Source organism: Micromys minutus (assembly GCF_963924665.1).
Source record: "Micromys minutus genome assembly, chromosome: 25".
NCBI lineage: Eukaryota > Metazoa > Chordata > Mammalia > Rodentia > Muridae > Micromys > Micromys minutus.
This window is the reverse complement of record NC_137960.1, coordinates 21,738,324-21,752,379: the sequence shown is the minus strand read 5'-3', so window position 1 is coordinate 21,752,379 and position 14,056 is coordinate 21,738,324. Positions and strand designations below refer to the sequence as shown.

At 46.4% G+C, this 14,056-nt stretch overlaps 1 protein-coding gene across 1 annotated transcript in view; it reads left to right on the top strand.

Annotated features, from left to right (window-relative positions):
- Positions 1-14,056, top strand: part of RUFY2 (RUN and FYVE domain containing 2) — a 33,540-nt gene that overhangs the window by 6,511 nt on the left and 12,973 nt on the right. The window contains exons 3-11 of the mRNA XM_080937866.1: positions 3,053-3,170; positions 4,781-4,882; positions 6,759-6,882; positions 7,763-7,824; positions 8,255-8,320; positions 8,983-9,052; positions 11,424-11,525; positions 11,607-11,723; positions 13,430-13,597. Coding sequence (XP_080793992.1) covers positions 3,053-3,170; positions 4,781-4,882; positions 6,759-6,882; positions 7,763-7,824; positions 8,255-8,320; positions 8,983-9,052; positions 11,424-11,525; positions 11,607-11,723; positions 13,430-13,597 — 929 coding nt within the window. The remainder of the gene's footprint in view (positions 1-3,052; positions 3,171-4,780; positions 4,883-6,758; positions 6,883-7,762; positions 7,825-8,254; positions 8,321-8,982; positions 9,053-11,423; positions 11,526-11,606; positions 11,724-13,429; positions 13,598-14,056) is intronic.

Genomic DNA, 14,056 nt, shown 5'->3' with positions numbered 1-14,056 from the left:
CACAGATGGACATCACCAGGTCCAGCTTCTAGATACCTAAGAAAAGATTTAATGTTTTAAATTATGTGTCAGAGCTACAGAGTCAGACCCTGTCTCAAAAAATTAAACTGTGTGAAGGTGTGTGCGTGCGTGCGTGTGTGTGTGTGCGTGCGTGCGTGCGTGCGTGCGTGCGTGCGGATGACCATGGAAACCTTGAGCTCCATGACATGGGTGCTCTGAACTGAGTGCGGGTCCTTTACTGGAGCAACGTGTACTCTTTACTGAGCTAAATCTCCAGCCCCACCCCCGAAACTTTAACTATTTTTGTGTGTATGATGCATCTCTGTGCCTTATGTGTTCAGTTACCCAAGGGTGCCAGAAGAGGGTGTCTGGTCCTCTGGAGCAGGAGTTAGAGACAGATGGGAGCCTCCTGACCTGAATGCTGGGAACTGAGTTCTAAACTCCGGAGGAGCGGAGTAACGGGAGGGCCTGTCGCTGCTAAGCCACCTGCCCAGCCCACAGATACTTTCACAAAGGATTTTTAAATTTAGTTTTTAATTATGTGAGTGTGGGTGTGGGTTTATGAGTGTAGACCATGGCAAGCCTAAGGCCTTTGATCCCTTGGAGCTGGCGTTACAGATGGGCTCTGGGTAAGGTCCTCTAGGAGAACAGTATATTCCCTCTACCCCTGGGCCACTTCGCCAGTCCAGCTCATAGGTACTTTTATTGTGTGAGTACGTGTGTGTGTGTGTGTGTGTGTGTGTGTGTGTAGGTGTGAGAGAACACCTTGTAGGAATCTGGTCTGTGCTTCCATTGTGTGTTCTGAGGATCAAATTCTGGTGTCGGGCTTGCAGAGGGTGCCTTTACCCAGAAGCCATCTCTCCAGCCCGCTCCCTTACTTACTTTTTAAAATGGCAGTGGTAAAAGTCTTTCTTTTCCCCTAAATTGCTGAACTGGAATTTGATGATCATGGCCCAGAATTGTTGAACTCTGAATTGTTTTCAGGATGTATTATCCTGTATTTTATAACCACAGTGAATTAGGTATCGTAGTCAGAAGCTTTTTTTTTTTTTAAAGATTTATTTATTTTATATATGTGAGTACATTGTTGTTGTGTTCTGACACACCAGAAGAGGGCATTGGGTCTCACTACAGATGGTTGTGAGCCACCATGTGGTTGCTGGGAATTGAACTCGGGACCTCTGGAAGAGCAGTCAGTGCTCTTAACCACGGAGCCATCCCCCCCCCCCTCACAGGCTTATCTTTACTGCATCACTGTCAAGATATTTAACTTCTGAGATTTCCCCCCACAGTAAGGTTGCTCTTGGTGGCTGCCTTTGCTTGGGCAGTGCCTATGACAGCCACATTTTATCTGCAGAAGGCCTGATTATTAAGAAAAAATAAAGGTGTGTGTGTGTCTGTGTTTTGTCTATGTACTGTCTACATGCAGTTTCCAAGGATACCAGAAGAGGGCATTAGATGCCCTGGAGAGCTGCTGTTTGGAACCAAGCCCTTGTTCTCAGAAGAGCAGTTTGAGTCAGGGTCTCTCAAGTAGCAAACTTGCTGTTAATTTAGCATGACCTTGAAGTGATTTTTTTTTTCCTACTTTTTGAGACAGGGTCTCTCTGTGTAGCCCTGGCTGTCCTGGAACTGTCTGCGTAGACGAGGCTGGCCTCGATCTCACAGAGGGCTCAGAGAGGTGCTGGGGTTAAAGGTGCATGCCGTTTCACTCACTAACCTTGAACTCTGGACCCTGCTGTTTCCACTTCCCCCTCCGATGACAGACACAGGCTGTGGTGCCCAGTTGTTCGTGTGGTGCTGGGTTTAAACCCAGGGCTTCCTGCTTGGTAGGCGAGCAGTCTATCAAGGGAACTATATCCCCAGCCTAATAAAAGTTCCAATTGTATTTACTAGGAAAATGCTTTCATGGTGCTTTTCTTTATTTCCGTACGAGGGCCTTGTGCATCCCAAGTTAGTGTTCTGCCTCTGAACTGTGTCTCTTGCCCCTTCAGGGCTCTTATTGCTTATAAGTTTTGAGACAAGATAGTGCAGTTTGCCAGCTGATCCTCAACTTTCTCCGTGGTCCATGGAGGCTTTAACTTGTGACGCTTTCGCCGAGGCCACCCAGGTGTGCCCTATTTCTGGCTCTGTGCTGGATTTACTTAACAGACTTGTGAAGATGTTTTTATTTTCGTATTTGTTAAGAATGATGTTCCTGACACAAAAGAACAGCCAAGATGTATGTGTGTACATATAATGTATGTATGCATTTACTTATTTTTAGTGGTCCTAGGGACTAAACCTAGAACCTGGTGCATGCTAGGCAAATGCTCTTTTTTTTTTTTTTTTAAAGATTTATTTATTATATATACCATATTTTGTCTGCATGTCAGAAAAGGGCACCAGATCTCATCATGTGGCTGCTGGAAATTGAACTTAGGACCTTTGGAAGAGCAGTCTGCTCTTAACCTCTGAGCCACCACTCCAGCCCCACCGTCTTTCCTTTCTATTGAGACAGGAGGTCACTAAGTTCCGTAGGCAGGCCTTAAACTTCTGATCTTCTTGCCCCAGCCTCTCATAAAACAGATTATATGTGAGCGAGCATTAGAGAGAGACAGAGAGAGAGAGAGAGAGAGAGAGAAAGAGAGAGACAGAGAGAGACAGAGACAGAGAGAGTGTGTGAGTGAGTTTGTGTGTATGTGTGTGCACATGCACGCATGTGTGTGTGTGTGTGTGATATTTACAAGCATATGCAATGGCCAGAGCAGGAGAGTGAGTTTTTCCATTGCCCTCTGTCCTGTCTTGAGTCAGGCTCTCTCATTGAACTGGAAACTCACAGTTTCACTTGGGCAGGCTCGCCAGCAAGCCCTGGGCTACCCTTCTCCCCCTTTCAGTGTTGGGGTTCCAGGCACACACCACACCCATGCCATGTGAGTGCTGGGGTTGACTCAGGCTCATGCCGAGGGGACACTGTTAGCTGCTGGGTCGACTTGCCACATCTGTAACTAGATATTTAAAGATGTTGTACTCCCATTTCGTGAGTTGAATTATGTGTTATATGTTTTTCCCCCAGTGAGAAAATCATTTTTGAGTTATAACAAAACTATTTGGGGCCCTCTGGAACTGGTGGAGAAGCTGTACCCAGAAGCAGAGGAAATCGGAGCAAGTGTCCGGGATTTGCCTGGTCTTAAGTAAGTACGTTCGATTGTTCCCGAAGGGACATTTGCCCATCTCTGGATGCTCACAGGCTGCTTCGTCACCCTCTCAGCCTGAGCCCCGCTTCCGCTTTCTCTTACTAAAGCCCTGCTCACTGTTAGAGCTCACCTCACACTGTTTCCCTCAGAGAAGCTGGACAACAGCAACTAGAAACCCTCAAGCTCAGAAATCATAAACGGGGGAAAATTTTTCAAGTTAGCAAATTGTTTTTGTCTTTTTTGAGACAGGGTTTCACTACTTATGACTGCCCTGGAATTTACATTGTAGACCAGGCTGGCCCCGAACTCACAGACATTCCCCTGTCTCTGCCTCCAGAGTGCTGGGATTAAAGATGTCACTACACCTTGCTCCTCCATTTTTTAAACTTGTATTTTGTTTTGTTTTTTTTTTTTTTTTGTGTGTGTGTGTGTGCGCACTCTCGTGAATGCCACATATGTAGGATGTGTATGTGGGGTGAGAGGGCATATGGATGCTATAGCATTCATGTGGAGGTCAGAGGACTTTCAGGATCAGCCTTCTCCTTACATGGTGGGATCTGAGGCAGTAACTCGGGGCATCAGGCTTGTCTCAACAGCCCTTAATCCTTAGGAGTAAGATGGTGTAGCTTTTTTTTTTTTAAATCCCATTTATGTCTGCATGTGTGTATGTGCACACATGTTCAAGAGTATGTGTGTGTTTCTTTACTGACACATGTGCCATGGTGTAGGTGTGAAGGCTCAGCCCACTATGATATTCTAGAGCATTTTTTTCTTCCAAAGCTTACAGCCGTACTTAATAACTTGGGCCTGGAGAGATGGCTCAGTGGTTAAGAGCACACTGGCTGCTCCTCCAGAGAACCTGTGTTTGATTCCCAGCACCCACATGGTGGCTCACAACCATCTGCATCTCTGGTCCTAGGGCACCTGACACCCATTGCTCACCTCGGTGGGCTGGTACTGCACCTGCGTGATACACAGGCATACATTTAAGCAAACACCTATATACATAAAAAACAAATAAAACCACAAAACAAAACGCCACCCAGAGGAAGAATTGGGCTCAGCTCGTCGGCAGGACAAGAGTTTGATTTCCCAGCACCCATCTGCCAGCTCACAGCTTTTTATACCTTGTCCAGTTCCAGGGGATCCAGTGTCCTCTTTTGGCCTCTTCAGGCACCATGTGCATATTGATGCATATATACACATAAAATTTAAAACTAGCGTAAGTCCCATGGAGGTCGCTCAGTGGGTGAATTGCTCAACGGCAGAGGCATGAAGTCCCGAGTTTGTACCCTCAGAACCCAAGTGAAAACTAGGTGCCCTGGGTGAGGAGGCAGACAGGCATCACTGGGCAGGACAGTTTAGGTTCAGTGAGAGACCATGTCCAAAAATAAAATGGAGAAGCGATAGAGGAAAGTCATTTTAAAGACAATCTTTGGTTTCCAGATGTGTCCTCTTGGTCAAGAGCACAGGTGCATATGCACACTCTCCCCCAAACTGGCTCCCCCCCACCCCCGACATTGGCATTTAGTTCTAAAGGTGAACAGTGGCCATTGAAGTTTAGCACTAAGGTTGTCTTGTAATAACCCAATGGCTCTTCTCTCTAGGACTCCCCTGGGCCGTGCTAGAGCGTGGCTTCGATTAGCTCTCATGCAGAAAAAAATGGCCGATTACCTGCGTTGCCTAATTATCCAGAGGGAGCTCCTAAGGTCAGTATCATTAGGTCATGTTCATTTTTTATTACATTTATATGTTGTCACCCAGAAAGAAGTGAGGAAAGATGTATGAAACTCAGTAAAATCAAAGGAGCAGCAGGTGAGGCCAAGGATCGGAGGGTCACAAGCTACCAGTGAGCAACCAGCCTGAGAGATCGTGTCAGGTCTTTATCTCGGAGCACGGGGTAACCTCCGAATTATTATTTTGTGGATACAAATTTGCACTGGGACTTGGGGGTCCGACTGAAGGTTTCTTTTTAAGGTCTTTACTGAATGCTTCAGCTGTACCGTGTGCACTATTAACTGAAAATCAAACATTGGAGACAGCTGTCAGCACCGCAGCGGCCTGGCTTCTCTTGGCCCGCCCCTCTGCTACTTCAGGAATAATGTTCTGTTTGGTTTTACTTGACATCTCAGCCTTTTGCATTTGTGACAGGACTGTGGGCCTAGTCGAAGGACTGGCCGCCCTCAGCATCGTTCTGAGAACCAATTAAAGCCTAGGTGTGCACATCATACTTAAAGGCACCTGAGCATTTCCTAATTAGAGAAACACTGGCAACTTCCATTTTTGACTGTTCACTTTGCAAGTCTCTCTCTTCCCCTCCCTCCCTCTCGGCCAGGGTTTCAGATAGCTCAGACTGGTCTTGAACTTGCTGCGTAGCCAAGGATGACCCTGATTACTTGCTCTCCTGTCTCTGCCTCTCAAGTCCCAGGACTACTGTCAGTGCCAGAGGACCTGGGGACCAAGTCTCTTGCTTGGACATGTTTAGAGTGTACTTGTCCATGTGTCCTTAGTTGATGAGCACCTACCCATTAAGAATGCATAGGGAGCTGGAGAGATGGCTGAGTAGTTAAGAGCACTTCTGTTCTTACAGAGAGCCAGCGTTCAGCTGCCAGTGCATTCGTAGCGGGTCACAACCATCTAATTCTGGGGGATGCTACGCTTTTTTCTGGCCTTTGAGGGCACTATGCTGGTGCACGTACGTGTACGCAAGCAAAATGTTCAAGCATATAAAATCTATTTGTGACAGGGTATGGCTACTTGCCCTAGCTGCCTTGGAATTTGCTATTTAGACCAGGCTAGCCTCTAACTAAAGAGATCTGCCTGCTTCTGCCTCCTAGTGCCGACTATCCCAACGGTCTTAATGAGTCTGGGAACTGAAATGTCAGCTGTAGTTACAAGTGTTATAGTCTCAGGTCAACAGCAGTCACGGAGTCCTGAGAACCCAGTCTCCCAGGCCTCTGGGTCACCCCCATTCTCTCTGACTCTTAGACATGGTCCACAAGTTGGAGAGACGGCTCAGCAGCTAAGAGCACTGGAGGCTCATCTAGAAAACCTGGGTTCAGTTCCCATCACCCACAGTGGCAGCTCACAGCTGTAACTCCAGTTACAGGGAATCGGATGCCTTCTTATGGCCTCTGTGGGTACTGTATGAATGTGGCATTATCTAGATACATGTAGGCAAAACATGTGTAAATGATAAAATAACTTAAAAAAAAAAAAAAAAAGCCATGGTTTAACTTTCTGCCCAGGCATGCCTGGAACTTACTATGTAATTCAGGCTAGCATTGAACTCATAGGCATCCTCCTGTCTCAGCCTCCTGGGGATTCAAGGCACAAGCTTTCTTGCTGAGCATTACCCTTTTTCTTTTGATTGTGGTTTTTCCCTCAAAGTGTCTCTACCTCTTTCAGTCCTTTTGTTTTCTATCTGGACATCTGGGCCTTTTGACAGGTTAAGTGTTGAGGATGAAATTTAGAGCAACTTAGGTAGTTTCGAGTCTGTAAGGCGGGAAGTGAGGTTGGTGTTAAGGTTTCAAAGTTGAGCGTGAGAGTCAGGCTTGTGATGAAGGTGTCTATTCCATGCCTCAGTGAGTTCTATGAGTACCACGCGCTGATGATGGAAGAGGAAGGAGCCGTGATTGTCGGGCTGCTGGTCGGCCTCAACGTAATTGATGCCAATCTGTGTGTGAAGGGAGAGGACCTGGACTCCCAGGTGAGTGGTTGTGGGCAATGCTGGCCTGGGTCTCCCTTGCGCATCGTTCTCCCTGGATCCTTGTAGCTCCAAGTTGTATACAGGGCTGTTAGTCACTTGAGCAAAAGTCAGTTGCATGTTGTCAGACAAACAGCAGATAGAAACAGCTTAAGTATTACTTTCCTGTTAGGATGAAGTGCCAGTCCCCAAAGCAACGTACAGTTTGTTCTGGCTCACAGCTGCAGAGGGCTAGAGTCCTTAATGGTGGGGAAGGCATAGCATGCCCACAGGAGCAAGAAATGGAGTGTGGCTGTAAACCCTGGAAGCTTACCGAGGCTGGAAGGAGGTCCCTTAAGCTCTGCCAACAGTGACACCAGCTGCGGACCAAGTGTTAAAATACAGGAGCCTATGGGGGCCACTTGCCAGTCAGACCACCACAAACGAGGGAAAGTTTATTTGGGCTTATGGTTTTAGAGGTTCCTGGCCCACTGGCTTAGGCTGTGGGCCTGTGGTGTGGAGGGAGCAATAGGCAGAAAGGGTGGCCAGAAGTATAGCAGGCAAGGCCCAGGGCCTAGATGTGTCCTTTAGGGGCCTGGCCTCAGCAGTGGCTTCCTCTGGCCAGGTTCCGGCTGCTACAGTTTTCCTAGCTCCTTGTAGTCTGTTCAGGATTTAAATAAAGGACAAACCATCCCTTAGCTCAGAGCTATCAGGACCTAAACATCCCCAGAAGCACCCGCTTCAACCCCAAAGGCAGGCTTCCCTGAAGCACCCCCTCAGCCTCAGAGGCAGGCTTCCCTGACCTCTCATCCCTCAAGCCAGTGAAAACTGACAAGACAACCCCTCACACCATACCTGCTGACCAGTACTTCTCTTTAAATAAAAATGGGTTTATTAACTTCAGGTTGGAGTGATTGATTTCTCGATGTATTTAAAAAATGAAGAAGAGATTGGAAACAAAGAAAGGTACGTCCTCCTCCTCATTTCGGAGTTATGTAGCTATCTGTGAATGAACTTGAGCTGTCTGTTCATGGTGTGGTCTCTGGTCCTCCTTCCCTGGAGCCCTGGCTTGTAGTTTTACTTTCTTTAAAAGCTTCTACAGAGCAGACAAAGAAAGTCCCTTAGAAGAGGTTGACTTTGGTCCACAGTAGGAGTCTTGGTCACATCTGTCCTCCCTGAGACACCTTAGTTAACTATTTTGTGCCAGTGGTGGCTTATTATCTGATTGGCTCTAAGTTTAAAATGTTTAATGACTTATTAGCAAGTAGGTTGCTCAGTGGGGTTCCTAGTCCTCAGTTCACTGTTTTAAAAGCCAAACCATATTTTATTACTGTGGTGATTTTTACAAGTTTCCAGATTTAGGTGTATTTTAAGCTCCTTTTTCCTCCCATCATAGGAATGTTCAAATTGCTGCCATTTTAGACCAAAAGAATTATGTTGAAGAACTAAACAGACAACTCAAGTAAGTATTATGGGCACCTTATTAAACTAAATCTCATTGCGGGGTTTGCTTTGTTTCCAGCATAATCTGTATTTTTTTCTGCTTAGCATCATTGATTGCTAAGGATTTTTGAGAGGCACTTGAGGGGCTGGCTAGATGCAGAACAGAAATTAATAATACACAGCAAGAGCTGTGTCCCATGCCTGTAATCCCAGTACTGGGAAGTAGATGGGGGGGGGGGTCAGATGTTCAAGGTTCCATTAGTCAATTTGATACCAGCATGGCCTAAATAAGGCCCCGCCTTAAAACAAAACAAAACAAAACAAAAAAAAAAAACCAAAAAACAAAAAAACAACAAAAAGAAAAGACCCCAAAGCTAAAACAAAAAGGCACAAAGGCTGCTGATTTATCTCTACTGTAGATGGAGATGCCTTACGTGCTCTAGGCCCTGGGCTGAGTCAGTCCAAGAGAAATCTAAATACAAATGTTGATTGTTTTGCTGTGGCCTTTGTTGCTGTTATAGCCCAGCTCAAGTTAACCAGGTTAATGAAATTGTTCCCCTCTAAAAGTTTGTTCTGGGTCATCGGTCCATGCCAAAAACGGTGTGTCTGGGGCAGTGTGCTGTCCTGGCCTTTGTGAGCTTGTGTGATGTTGAATGAGTTTCTTTTCATTGCCAATTCCAGCAGCACAGTCAGCAGCCTCCATTCAAGAGTGGACTCGTTAGAAAAGTCAAACACAAAGCTGATCGAAGAGGTACAGTACCCAGCAATGGATGCTGGCTTTCTGAGCACTTGCTGTTTGTGATTCTTTTCTGCTATAAGCATGAATGCTGTCAGCATCCACCGCACCATAACACACACACAGACACACACACATAGACACACATAGACACACACACACAGACACACCCCCAAACACACACACACACACATACACACACACACACACACACACACACACACTCACTCACACATGGTGGGGACACTCTAGAGAACTCACATAGTCCTTAAGTTCTATGTGTACTCTGGGATGCTGTTATTTGTGATTGTAACTGGAAATCAGCGCCAGAGACAAAAGTCACACGGAATCCTAAATTCCTGGAGTGAGATTCTCATTACAGCTCGTTATGTGTAGGTCTAGCTGACATTGTCTCATGAGCAGGACTGTATAATCCTGTCACCTGTCCTCCACTCTCCTGTGTACAACCCCCCCCCCCCCGCCATGGCTTCCCACACCTCGAATCTGGCCTCTGGATGCCCCTTTGGAGAAGAGCCAGTTTATTTTATTTATAAATAAAAATAAGTAATAACTCTAGACTCAGGAGTTGGCTCAGTAGTGAAGAGTGTTTGTGCTTCTGCAGGACCCAAGTTCACTTCCAATACACACAGTAGCTCACCACCCATCCCAGTTCCAGGATCCCACCCCATAGACTTACGTAGGTATGCACAAATGAATAAACCTTTTTTTTTTTTTAAATTTATATGAATACACTGTCACTGTCTTCAGACACACCAGATGAGGACATCAGATTCCTTTACAGATGGTGGTGAGCCACCATGTGGTTGCTGGGAATTGAATTGAGGGCCTCTGGAAGAGCAGTCAGTGCTGTTAACTGCCGAGCCATCTCTCCAGCCCATGAATAAACCTCTTTAAAAATTCATCTCAAAAGCAGAGTTGCTTCTTGAGATTATTTATTTATTTAAGATAGGGTCTCACAGTGTAGACTCTGCCTCCCAAGTTCCAGGCTTAAAGGCATGCACTTGACTTTTTTTCCCTATGTCTGTCAAACCTATTTTCTGAAATATGGTAGAAGCATGAAGTATGTTAGAAGTCTGTTATTAGCACTATGACCCTATTTTCCCACGTTAAAATTGTTTTTAGAATTGTCCTGATTTCTTTCCAAACCAGGTAGTTGTGATAAGTTGAATACTTGCAAATAGGAAATGCGTATGAGGCCAGGCATAGTGGCATACACCTGTAATCCCAGGGCAGGGGAGGCAGGGAGGCCAGCCTGAGCTACAATCATTGAATTTGAGCAAGCCTGAGCTACATTAGACTCTATCATACACAACGTTTGAGCCGTTTCCCCAGAGGGTTCAGACATGTCCAAACTGCTGCCACTCTCAGGGAATGGCCCCTGCTCTACTTGTTCAAGATTTCTTCTTTCTTCTGGGCTTCAGAGCCAAGCTTCTTGGGCACTAGTGTGAGCCTCTGTTAAAAGTCGTCTCAGTAAACACAGTTTTGGAGTCCTGTCACCTCCCACAGCCATATGGTGGTTGTCCTATTGTGTCACCCTGAACGTCTGTCACATTTTCAAACCCAGCACCATTTCTTTGCCATGTTCACACGTCTTCACACTGAGCTTGCTTTACACATGACTCTCCTGGGCTTCCTCCGGTGCTGCGCGGCACTTACGGTGAGTCTGACAAGCGCGGCGTTCCTCATGAGCCCAGCAAATGAGCATGTGCTTCAGCTGTGAAGGGAAATAGCATGAGGGGCCAAGACGATGGCTCAGCAGTTAAGAGCACTGGCCACTCTTGCAGGACACCGGGCGTTCACATGGTGGCTCACAACCAACTGGAACTCCAGTTGCAGTGAATTCAACACCCGTTTTTGAAGTCTGGGTACCAGGCACACACATGATTATAGTCAAGCGTGGTGGGCACGTTCAGTTTCTCAGCACTCGAGAGACAGAGGCAGACAGATCTTAAGTCTACCTAGGGCTCTATATAGCACGTTCCTGCCTACATAAATAAAAGATGAACATACCTATTTTTATGTGTATGACTGACTGTGTTGCCTACGTGTAAACCTGTGTACCACATGCATGCCTGGTGCCCATGGAGGCCAGAGGAAGGCACCATGAGTTCCTGTGTGGATGCTGGGAACTGGAGTTTGGTCCACTGCAGAACAGGAAATACTCGTGGCTGCTGAGCCATCTCTCCAGCCTATAGCACATTTTCATGATGGGAGCTTCTGTACTTTAAGTCTTACAGCTTCTATAGGACTCTTCTTACTGGTTTTGGGGTTTTCTTTCCTGCACTTTGTAGCCACACACATAACCGGTACAGCAAGTTTACCCCAAGGATGCTCAGAACGGTTTTTTGTGTTTTACAATTTGCAGTTGGCAATAGCGAAGAATAATATCATAAAGCTCCAAGAAGAAAACCATCAGTTACGTAGTGAAAATGAGCTGATCTTAATGAGAACGCGGCAGCACTTGGAGGTGAGACTCGGCCTTGAGTCCTGTAGGCTGAGCGTGTGGGATGACAGAGCCCCGTGTGATGGTGTGACCTTTTCTTCCTAGGTTACCAAAGTGGATGTAGAAACTGAGCTTCAGACATACAAGCATTCTCGGCAAGGTCTGGACGAGATGTATAATGATGCCAGGAGGCAGCTTCGAGAGGAGTCTCAGCTCCGACAGGTAGTTTAACCTTGCAGTTACATTAGCACAATTCTGGGGATAATTTACTCTCAGGAAACACCATCCGAATCTCTCAGCCTTAGGCTGAGGTGGAGTGGAACCTGATAACCACAATGCACTCGTTTTTTGCATCTTAGATTTGTCTGCACACACCAGGGCATGTGTGGAGGTCAGTTCTTCTGTCGTGTGGTTCTTCTGCCACAGGGGTTGAACTCGGGTCATCAGGCTGCCCACCGTTCTAATCCTGTTTCTGTGGAGGAAAGGGTTGGTCAGTCCTTCACCCAGAGAAGGCAGGGCAGGGACGTAAGGCTGAAGCTTGTCTGCCCACCCAGAGGTGCTCAGCTAGCTCTGTTATATGGCTCAGGCCTGTATGCCCAGGGAACCGCATACCACAGGGGATTCTTGGCTGTGCCATAAAGCTAAATGTGGCACCCATGGAACCATGGTGCTTTAAAAACATACCTCAATGTTTTCTATTTCCGTTTGTTTGTTTTGCGGAGCTGAGGACCGAACCCAGCTAGGCAAGTGCTCTACCACTGAGCTGAATTCTCAACCTGTTTCATATTTTCTTTGTTTTTGGCGGGTAGAAGTTGCAAGGGAAGAGGGTGAATACTAGGGAGATGGGAAGATGAGTAGGACTGGGGTGTGTGACGTGAACCTCACAAAACCCTGGTCATGGTGATGCACAGCTTTAATCTCCAGCACTCGGGAGGTAGAGGCAGGGGGATTTCTGAGTTTGAGGCCAGCCTAGTCTACAAAGCAAGTTCTAGGACAGTCAGGGCTGTTACACAGAGAAACCCTGTCCTGAAAATCAAGACACCCACATCTCTTGGTATTTTTCAAACTGAGTTACAATCTGTGGTAATGTGAATGCAGACCACCATCACAGAACCAGTTAAGAGAATAGAGTGAAATATGTATGTATGTATGTATGTATGTATGTATGTTAGCAACACCATATTTAAAACGTTAGATTTCAGATGATGGGGCATGCATAAAAATGCATACATACAGTCTAATGAGGAAAAATGCAGATACTCATTGCCTGGGCAAAGAAAAGGCTGTTGCAAGCCTTCAGTGCACTCTTCCTGTCTTTAGTCTTAGGAAACCTCTTAATCTGTTTGTTTTTTTAAGTTAATGATCAGTGTGTGAGGTCCAGCCCACTGTGGGCAGGTGGTCCTGGTTAATGTAAAAAATAAGGCAGTCTGAGCAAGCTATGGGGAGCAAGCCAGCACTCCTCTCTGGTTCCTGCTCCAGTTCCTGCCTTCAACTGATAGGCTGTAACCATCAGCCAAATAAACCCTTTGTCTCCCAAGTGGCTTTTGTTCACTGTTTTGTCACAGCAACAGAAAGCAAACTAGGACAGACGAAGTCTCACCTTGTAGCTCTGGCTGGTCTGGACCTTCTATGTAGACTAGGCTAGCTTCAGCCTCAGTGATCTCCCTGTCCCTGCTTCCTGAGCAGTGCTAGACTGAAGGTGTAAGCAGTGCGCCCAGACCTCACTGTGTAGCCCATGCTGGCCTTGAACTCAAAGAAGTCCTGTCCCATTCTCTTCAGTGCTGGGACCCCATGTGTGAACCACCACACCAGGCAGAGGGATTTTCAATAACCAACTTAAATTTAGAGTGGAACAGTGCTCCCAGTCTTGTTAACAGTTGCACATCTGATTTTGATAACTTGAAAGTGAAGACATTGTGAAATTGCAGGATGTGGAGAATGAGCTATCCGTACAAAGCGGCATGAAGCATGAGATCGAGCTGGCCATGAAGTTGCTGGAAAAAGATATTCATGAGAAACAAGACACTCTCATAGGCCTTCGGCAACAGCTGGAAGAAGTCAAAGCAATCAACATTGAGATGTATCAGAAGCTACAGGTACAGAATGTTCTTTGACTCTTGGCATTAGGAATCAAACTCAATGGCTTTGTGTATGATGACAAACACTGCGCCACTGAGCCACCTCCATCCTCATTTCTCTTTTATGAGACAGGGTTTCTTTATATAGCTCTGGCTGTCCTGGAGCTCTCTATGTGGACAAGGTCGGCCTCATAAACTGCCTCTGTCTCCCAAGTGTTGGAATTAAGTGCATGCCACGTCTGGTCCTATCTCCTTTGAGATGGTATATTACTCTTCTCATTGTTGGGACAAATTACTTGAGGTAACTGAAGGATTTATTTTGTCTCACAGTTTCAGGGCTAGTCAGTTATCCTGGGGAAGGCAGTGGTGGGAGTGGTTTTCAGCCCTAGCTACTGAAGCTGCTTACTCACACACGACAGAGCACAGGACAGGTAGTGAGTCCTTTGTTTCAGGCTGAGATTACAAGCACAGCATGCT